The sequence below is a fragment of the Vanellus vanellus genome, assembly GCF_965231255.1.
Source record: "Vanellus vanellus genome assembly, chromosome: 3".
NCBI classification, from domain to species: domain Eukaryota; kingdom Metazoa; phylum Chordata; class Aves; order Charadriiformes; family Charadriidae; genus Vanellus; species Vanellus vanellus.
This window is the reverse complement of record NC_138907.1, coordinates 123,172,817-123,182,915: the sequence shown is the minus strand read 5'-3', so window position 1 is coordinate 123,182,915 and position 10,099 is coordinate 123,172,817. Positions and strand designations below refer to the sequence as shown.

General features: G+C 41.0%; 1 protein-coding gene across 1 annotated transcript; it reads left to right on the top strand.

The window, feature by feature from the left end:
* Positions 1-833: 833 nt before the first annotated feature.
* ENPP4 (ectonucleotide pyrophosphatase/phosphodiesterase 4) lies at positions 834-9,736 on the top strand. Its single transcript, XM_082481749.1, has 3 exons — positions 834-1,833; positions 2,769-2,939; positions 7,797-9,736. The coding sequence occupies exons 1-3, from the start codon at positions 1,011-1,013 to the stop codon at positions 8,159-8,161; spliced, it is 1,359 nt and encodes a 452-aa protein (XP_082337875.1). The 5' UTR covers positions 834-1,010; the 3' UTR covers positions 8,162-9,736.
* Positions 9,737-10,099: the final 363 nt, after the last annotated feature.

Below are 10,099 nucleotides of genomic sequence, written 5' to 3'. Positions count from 1 at the left end.
ACCCTAGTTTGTGTGAGATAAAGGATAAATTTGATGGAGTGGGGTTCTTCTTGAGAAGTAAATACGCTAAGAATATTGCAGAAGCTTTTGTGAAACCTGGAGCTTCACTTCCTTTTTCTTAAATGCTTATAGAATAATTTTGGACCGTCCGGAACAGTGCACCTGTCATACATAATGAGTTTAGGGGGAAGAAAAAAGCTTACAGATCATACCTTGCATTTGTAATAGTCATGAATTCCTTGGTGAGAAATACTTGCCTCATAGCTAAGGTTACTGATTATTTTTTAACTTTTTTTTAGAGAGAAAGAAATACGATACATAAAGAACACGTTTAATACTGTTGTGGTAGATGTACAGCAGCTTAGAGAGAAAACAGAAGTAGAAGTTACTCCTGGCAGTTTCATGTATAGAGTAAGCAATAAGTAAAAGGAACATTGAAAGGCTCAAAAGTCTTCTAGCAACTCAAGAGGGTGGAAACTGTGGAAGAGGAAAGGTGGGATGAAAAATGAAAATTATAATTACAGTAGAAAACAAAGTTCTGGCCTGAACAGTGGTGTGTAAGCAGGATTTAGAGCTGTACAGGACTCTTAAATGTGGAGCCAGAATTGTTCAGGTGCCTGTACTTGGACATATGGAAAAATACTGATTGTCTGTCTTGAAATGTAGAATTGTAATAAGACACAGAATGATGGCTTTATTGCTTAAAAGAGAGAAAAGAATTCTTCCTTTCCTTTAGTCTGGAATGAAAAAAATCTCATTTTCATTTGTTTTAATATATGAAAAACTATGCTAATATATGAGAGACTTCTGAAGTCATTAGGGAAATACACTGTTGACTTCAGTGGTTCTTTAGAGCGGTTATTTTGCAGTTAACCTCTGTAAGGAAGAAATATATAATATATAGCTAGTTAAACTGGTTCCAGTACAATTATTTTGTATTACATCCCTTATCTTTTTTAATTTTTCAGGTGCATCTGATTACCTGGTGGAAATACTTTGAAGTATCAACAATGAACTCAATGTTAACATTATTTTTTTCTGGAATAGTTGCTTGTTGTGCTCACTCTGCTGGCGATTCGGTATCCAGGTTACTCCTTGTGTCTTTTGATGGCTTCAGGGCTGATTACTTGGAAACCTATAAACTTCCTCATCTTCAGGCGTTCATTGAGGGTGGAGTGCTTGTAAAACAAGTTACAAATGCTTTTATCACCAAGACTTTCCCAAACCATTATACCATAGTGACAGGTTTATATGAAGAAAGCCATGGCATCGTGGCTAATGACATGTATGATGCAGATGCCAAGAAAAAGTTCTCACAGTTCAATGATTCAGATCCCTTCTGGTGGAATGAGGCAGTTCCAATTTGGGTAACAAATCAACAGCAGGGACATGGAGCAAGTGCTGCTGCAATGTGGCCCGGTACCGATGTAAAAATTAACGATACCACCCCTCATTTTTTTATGAAGTATAACTTTTCAGTAACGTTTGAGGAGAGAGTGGAGAAAATTGTTGCATGGCTGAACAGCTCTAATCCTGTAGTCAGTTTTGCTACTTTATACTGGGAAGAACCGGATGCAAGTGGACACAAGTATGGACCAGAAGACACTGAGAACATGCGCAAAGTATTAGAAGAAGTGGATAATCATATTGGTTTCCTTACTAATAAATTGAAGGCATTAGGTTTGTGGGACACTATTAATATCATAATAACAAGTGATCACGGAATGGCCTCCTGTTCTTCAAAGAAGCTGATTATCCTGGATGACTGCATTGGTCGCAATAACTATACCCTGATAGACAAGAGTCCAGTTGCTGCAGTGCTGCCAAGGCAGAGTATGTTTTGTTGTGTGGTGCCTTTTCTTTTTTTTTTTTTAAGTCATACACTGAGAATTAAATCTTGTTTATCGTACACACTATGGTAGACTGTTCATGTCTTTTGCAAAACCAGTGTAGTTCACATTGCAGAACTTTGACATATTTAATGAATAAGCTAAGGAATGTTTGTTTATTTAGAAAATACTTTGTTTTGGTAATCAGTGGGCCAAGGGGAGTTTCTTGTCAAATTGCTGTGGGTGGTACAGGTGGTCCTGGTACAGCTTGTTGAGAAAGTAGACAGGCACTTAGTACACCTGCTGTCTTGTTGCTCACTTAGTGTATATGCTGGCAATTCACAGTGAGCGTGAAATAAACCCTCATGTTTATTCAGAGTGAAAAATATCATTGTTTAAACTTCCAAGTAAAAATCTAAACCCAATTTTGATTGCTTTACCAATCTGTTTTCTGTGAATGAATTCAATTTTTGTATCTTGGAGTAGTTACTAACAGGCATGTCTTAAACCATGACACTGCTGGTCTCAGTTTCCACAACTGTGGCCAGACTGAAGCACTTCTAATGAACAAAGTGATTTACACATTAGCAAAAGTTAATACTTACTGTTTTGGGTAAAATGTTGACTACTTTGGTGTGTGATTTCTTTCTCTTGATTCTTTGCTTGAATTTTGCCTTCCTCATCTGCAACCTCAGAGGGTGAGTTGAACTGTAGGTTCAAAACCATGGCTGTGAGGTGCCTGATTTAAAATGAGAGCAAATTGTGAAATCCACCTTAATACATGTAGTGTTGCATTAGGAACATGAAAAAAATCCTTTTCTATGTGCCTTTAAAAAAGAATTGTTTTGAAAAAAATGGATCTTATGTTTAATGACAGATAATTGCAGTAAACGGGACATAATTTCCAGCTGATTAACATGCTGTTTTTTTTCTTGGCAGACAAAAGAGACGTGTATAACTTACTGAAAAAATGCAACAGTCACATGAAAGTGTATCTCAAAGAAGAAATTCCAGACAGATTTCATTATCGCCATAATAAGAGAATTCAACCCATAATTCTGGTTGCAGATGAAGGCTGGACAATTGTACAGAACGAGTCACTTTCAAAATGTAAGTGTGTTTTCCTTATTTGTGTTTTTTTGGTGGCTTATATTGTTAAACTGTCTTGTTTTTATTCCAGCCATCTGTAGGATGGTCTTAGTTTAGCGAGCAGAGTCCTGCCACTATGCATCTTTAGGAACATCTCAGCATTTTCTAGACCATTCTCAGCCTGAGTCTGGAGTGTTTTAACAGATAAGGAAGAGATGGGGAATATTCTGTTGGCTAAAACTCTTTGTCATGTTCAACTTAAAATCCTGAGGTACACTTTTAAGAGTTACTGTAGGCAAGTTAGCAGTCTGTCTCAAGCTTCCACTAGAGTGTGGTTTAACTGCTTTTTGTGTATAGAAAGTATATATAGGGGAGCATAAACTGAAGAATGCAAGACACAACATTTAATGTTACAGTCCATATACTGGGAAACAAAAATAAATGGGAGGAAATACTAAAAGATAATAGGAACACAGCAATAATGGTCAAAGAAGCCAGAGTTCTTCCTATTAGGGGCATCAAATAGCATTTTTTAAAGACAAAAACCAAAGCAGATATTACCTCACACAGTGCATTGCTAAGCTATGCACTTTCTTCCTGCTAGATGCTGTGAATGTCAAATTACATACAGACATATATGTACATGTGTATGTGTATATATATATACATATTTCCAGGTGTTTCATGTGCAGGTTTTTTTTGGCAGACAAAAAAGGAACGTATAACTTGCTGAAAAAACGCAACAGTCATGTGAAAGTATATCTCAAAGAAGAAATTCCAGATAGATTTAATTATCATCGTAATAAGAGAATTCAACCAATAACTCTGGTTGCAGACGAAGGCTCTGTGTGTGTGTGTGTGTATATATATATGTATATGTGTGTGTTCAGAAAGTGATTGGACAAAATCATGGAAGAAAAAAACATTAATAGAAATTAAATACAAAGGTACCAACTCCCAGGAAGTTTCTGAGCAGCTCAAGACTGGTTGGGATGTTAGGGCGAACCCTGTTGGGTACTTCCCAGACTCCCTGCAGGATGTTGGGTGGTGTAAACTTCTGGTTTCACCCAGTTTGGTTGTTCTTACTGTCTGCCCTTTGCACATTTAAGTTCAAATTTTCTCATTATTTGTGCAAAAGTACTACTATTAATGTAAGATATGTTTATATTTTAATTTGAATGTTTCCAGGGATGGGGCATCTACCACCTCTCTGGGCAACCTGGGCCAGCGTTTCACCACCCTCATTGTAAAAAAAAAAAAAAAAAAAAAAAAAAAATCTTCCTTATATCTAATCTAAATCTACCCTCTTTTAGTTTAAAGCCATTACCCCTTGTCCTATTGCTACAAGCCCTACTAAAAAGTTTGTCCCCATCATTCCTGTAGGCCCCCTTTAAGTACTGGAAGGCTTCAATAAGGTCTCCATGGAGCCTTCTCTTCTCCAGGCTGAACAACCCCAACTGAACAACACCTGTCTTCACAGGAGAGGTGCTCCAGCCCTCTGATCATCTTTATGTCCCTCCTCTGGACCCGCTCCAACAGGTCCATGTTCTTCTTACGTTGGGGGCCCCAGAGCTGGACGCAGTACTCCAGGTGGGGTCTTACCAGAGCAGAGTAGAGGGGCAGAATTACCTCCTTCAACCTGGCAGCCACACTTCTTTGGATGCAGCTGAAGATATGGTTGGCTTTCTGGGCTGCGAGCGCACATTGTTGGCTCGTGTCCAGCTTTTCATCCCCGAGTATCCCCAAGTCCTTCTCCTCAGGGCTACTCTCCATCCCTTCATCCCCCAGCCTGTATTGATATTGGGGGTTGCCCTGATCCAGGTGCAGGACGCTGTACTTGGCCTTGTTGAACCTCATGAGGTTCACACGGGCTCACTTCTCAAGCCTGTCCAGGTCCCTCTGGATGGCATCCCTTCCCTCAGCCATGTCAACTGCACCGCTCAGCTTGGTGTCATCTGCAAACTCACTGAGGGTGCACTCAATCCCACTGTCTATGTCATTGATGAAGATATTGAATAGTACTTGTCCCAATATGGACCCCCGAGGGACACCACTTCTTACCGATCTCCCATCTGGACACTGAGCCATTGACCACTACCCTCTGGATGCAACCATCTAACCAATTCCTCATCCACTGAACAGTCCACCCATCAAATCCATACATCTCCAATTTGGAGAGAAGGATGTTGTGGGGGCCATGTCAAGGGCCTTACAGAAGTCCAGATAAACAACGTCCTTTGTTCTTCCTTTGTCCACTGCTGTAGTCACTCCATCATAGAAGGCCACTAGGTTGGTCAGGCAGGACTTGCCCTTGGTGAAGCCATGCTCACTGTCTTGAATCACCTTTCTGTCTTCCGTGTGCTTTAGCATAGCTTCTAGGAGGATCTGTTCCATGATCTTCCTGGGCACAGAGGTGAGGCTGACAGGTCGGTAGTTCCCAGGGTCCTCCTGTCTACCCTTATGGGTGCAATGTTTCCCTTTTTCCAGTCCCTGGGGACTTCACCTGAGTGCCATGACTTTTCAAATAGCATGGAGAGTGGCTTGGCAACTACATCAGCCAATTTCTTCAGGACTCTGGGATGCATCTTATCAGCTCCCATAGACTTCTGTACGTTCAGGTTCCTCAGGTGGTCACAAACCTGATCTCTTACAGTGGAAGGGACTTTGCTCCTCCAGTCCCTGCCTTGTGGTCCATCCACTCAAGAGGTGTGGGGATGGAGGGGCTGCCACTGGAAACTGAGACAAAAAAGTTATTGAGTACCTCAGCCTTCTCTTTGTCCATTGTTACCAGTTTGCCAGTCTTGCTCATCAAGGTCAAAATTCAAAATTGTGGCAGTGACACCAGCCATGGGTGTCAATACCTACACTATACCTAGCAACGTTAGCACCCACCAGCCCTCCTACTTCTGAGGTGAAAGATAGGAAACTTCATTGGAGGGAGGGCTTGGAACAGCTCAGTTCAAAACAAGCAAGTAGTAGAAGGAAAAAAAAATGTAGTCAAGAAACATAGGACTGCATTAAAATAAACAATCAAGATGTGATACAGTAGTATCTTTGTGGTAATAAACATAGTGGTGGAAAACATCAAAAAAGGAATATTGGAAGTATACTGAAGTGGTGAGTGTGACCTTATCAATAGGAATCTTGACATTTCATAACAAAAACTTCAGTGAAGCAGCCATGGAGACAGCTCTCGGGGAGACTCGTTAAACTGTTACTAAGAAATGAACTCAAAACTTAAATGTAGTCACTGAAATACTGTGCTGCATGTCCTATGAGAAATTTTGGGCATCTTGGGCACATTTTTCAGACATGTTATTAGGAAATTTATCCTCAGCAAGTTTGCTGATGATACCAAACTGGGAGGGGTGGCTGACACCCTAGAGAGCCGTGCTGCCATCCAGCGTGGGCTGGAGAGCTGGGCAGAGAAGAACCTAATGAGGTTCAACAAAAGCAAGTGCAAGGTCCTGCACCTGGGGAGGAAGAATGTAAAGCACCAGTATAGGTTAGGGGCGGACCTGCTGGAAAGTAGCTCTGAGGAGAAGGATCTGGGGGTCGTGGTAGACAGTAAATTATCCATGACCCAGCAATGTGCCCTTGTTGCCAAAAAGGCCAATGGAATCCTGGGCTGCATAGGGAAGAGTGTGGCCAGTAGGTCGAAGGAGGTCATTCTCCCCCTCTACTCTGCACTGGGGAGGCCACAACTGGAATACTGTGTCCAGTTTTGGGCTCCCCACTTCAAGAGGGACAGGGAACTGCTGGAGCGAGTCCAGCGAAGAGCAACTAAGATGATTAAGGGATTGGAGCATCTCCCTTATGAGGAAAGTCTGAGAGAGCTGGGACTCTTTAGCCTGGAGAAGAGAAGGCTGAGGGGAGACCTTATTATGGCGTACAAGTATCTAAAGGGTGGGCTGAAGGAGGATGGAGCCAGGCTCTTTTCAGTGGTTCCCAGTGACAGGACGAGGGGCAATGGGCACAAGTTAGAACACAGGAAGTTCCGTTCAAATACACAGGAAAAACTTCTTTACGGTGAGGGTGACAGAGCACTGGCACAGGCTGCCCAGGGAGGTGGTGGAGTGCCCTTCTCTGGAGATTTTCAAGACCCGCCTGGATGCAGTCCTGAGTGATGTGCTCTGGGCAATCCTGCTTTGGCAGGGGAGTTGGACTAGATGATCTCTAGAGGTCCCTTCCAACTCCGAAACTCCGTGATTCTGTGAAATTTGACCATGGTTGCTTTTTAGCTGTTTATATACCACCAAAAATCAGAGTGTTTATTAAAAACCTACCAAATCTCCAAGTACGGGTGACCTTGTAGCCATGAGTGTTTTGTTTTATGCCTGTCACAGGCATCCTGATCCTTTGACTGTGTTTCAGTGTTGACAGTTTGGGTATCCCTTCACCTGAAGTACCTAATCCGATAAGCATGATTTGAGGGTAATTAGTATGCTCGAACTGAAGGCTATCAAGGGGAAAGTGCTTGGCTTTGAAGAAGTTATCAAAGTGTCTGCTGTGCAAGGGGAAGATGTCTTTCCAAAATCTGAAAAGTACAAATTTGCATTCCAGCTACTGACTCGTTGAGGATTAGCAGCGTCCTTTCCAAATTTGGCATGAGGATTGGGAAGGAGAAAACTGGAAATGCTGATGACCGAAAGGAAAAAGAGATAATGGAGGGGGATGGGGAACCATGGCTGAAGACCAGTATGGCAAAAGACTTCTGGGCATCAGGGAAAAGGAAAGGAACTCTGGGTTAACAGCTGCTTCTGCATTAGCCTTTGGTTAAAATATATGCCTTTTGGGCACAGGGGAGAGAGAGGGAGGGGAATAATCGATATGCAAACAGAAACTGTGATGTTAACTCTTAACTTTGCATTTTTCCAGTAGGTGACCATGGCTATGACAATGCTCTCCCAAGCATGCATCCGTTCCTGGCTGCTCGTGGGCCTGCTTTTCGTCGGGGTTACAAGCAGAGCACAATGAACAATGTTGATATTTACCCCATGATGTGCCACATCCTGGGACTGACACCACAGCCACACAATGGCACTTTCAGTAACACCAGGTGCTTGCTCGTTGACCAGTGGTGCATAAATCTTCCAGGAGCTATTGGGATAGTTATTGGGGCTTTTATGATACTGACTACTTTCACCTGCATTATAATAATCTCAAAGAATAGAGTAGCTCCCCCACAGCCATTTTCCCGACTTCAGTTACAATATGACGATGATGATCCTTTAATTGGATAGCATGTAGGGAGCCTCGCCTCGCTTGCTAAATAGTGATTTCAGGAAGAGAGTTTGAACTTGCACTGGACGGCATTCTTTGATGCACTTTAACAGTATCTGTATAAAAAACTGTACAGCCGGATCTTGCTAACTTGGTTGTGTGTGCTACCTGACTAGAAGTCCTGTAAAAATATTTTCAGAACAAACTGGTGAACAGGTGGCTTTCTGCTGGAAGATATACTTAACAAAATAAGGATGCTTAATTTTTCATTCAAGCCTTTGAACGCTTCCAAAATTAAATTCCAGAATGTGAACTAGCCAGGATAGACAAAGTGAATTTTAACGTTTGTAAATGATAATTGTTTTTTTTGTATTAAATTTAAATTAATGTTGACTTCTTGTAGTGTTCTTGCACCTGTGTTGGAAAGATTATTTTTTTTTATGAGTTAGAAGTTAGTTCTGTTTGGACAGTATATTCTGATTTATTCTTAAATTTGGGGATAGAGGGTATAGAGAAGACCTAATGCTTCTATTTCCACCCTAAGGCATATGACAAGAAACTGATGAGAAGGTAAACAGACGTCAGTGAGGAAAGAATTGGTGCATATCACTTCTATTTTGAGCAATAAAGTATGCAGTTCAGCAGTTACAGCACTGGGCAGATCAATGTTTCTAGATGTGTGTCTGTGGATGACAGTTCCACAGCTCGTGCACTCGGAGAGTGGGGATGGTACTACTTGCTTATTTCAAGGGTGCCAATTTAATCTGAGAATCCTTGGATTACTCAGTTTAATGGGCTGTAGTAGTAAAATTACTGCTTCTATACCCTGTGAAAAGTTTTTAAGGTGTAAGTTCTGTTTAAGGTGTTTTTGTAATAAAGGTGGTTCTGCCCTGTGTACCAGCTGATAATTATTTTGTGAAGGCTGTCGGCATGCTACAAAGCAACAATTGGAAGTTTGACATGCAATCATCAAGCAAGGATTCCAAACTCTTATTTTAAACCCTGGAAATTTAAAGTGAAAAAATTAATTTAGTTCTCGAGATAAGATCTGTTATCTGTAGTGTCAAAGTTGTATAGTTGTAAAGTTCTGGTGAAGACCAGTGCTAATGCTTCTCTTAATTGAAACTCTTGATCCTTGTTAATGGTCAAGTTTAGTAACTTGCCATAAAAAAAAAAAAAAATTAATTTGGTTTAGAAAGCCTTAGTGGTACCTTATCTTTTAGTGAGGAAAGAACATGGGGTTGAATTGTTAATGCTAACCCAAAATGAGGACTACGGTTACCAATTCATTTTCCTATGAGTTTGATGGTTTTAAGAACTGATAATTTGAAGGGAGAGAGCTGAGCTGCCTGATAGCATGCAACGCGGTTTCTTGTTCACACGCTCAAACTCAATGCAATTCGGTATTAGCCACAGACTACCTGTTATTGATCCAACTGAGAGGAAGTATGGACTTTGGAGGGAAGGCTTACTTTTAACTGACCACTCAAAAAAATAAATTTGAGTTTTTAAAATGATGTGTGAAGTTTTACTAAATTGTATCTTCCTCTCTGAGGATTCTATTGTACTGATTAAAAATGCAGAACAGGTTAGTTTTTGCATTGTTCCCCTCTCCTTAAACTACTAGTTTTGACATACTGACTAACGTTTTACTCTGGATTAATCTGAAATTGAAATAATAACTGGACTGAACATAGAAGTTATCTCATCCTATTGGAAGATTTAAAGTAATTAATTACATACAATTAGAGGTCGGGTTAATGAGTAACTGTGAAGTGAATGTTTTTCAGGGTAGAACCCAGGCCTAGAGATGCTGTAAAAGGGAGGATGCTTGAATTCCTACAGTGGAGAGAGTTGTTACGTTCTTGTAATTTTGCTAATAAAGACTGCCATCCTCAGAGGGTGTCGGACTTGCTGGGAGGTGCTTTGCATCATCCCTATATGGAAAGGTTTGACTC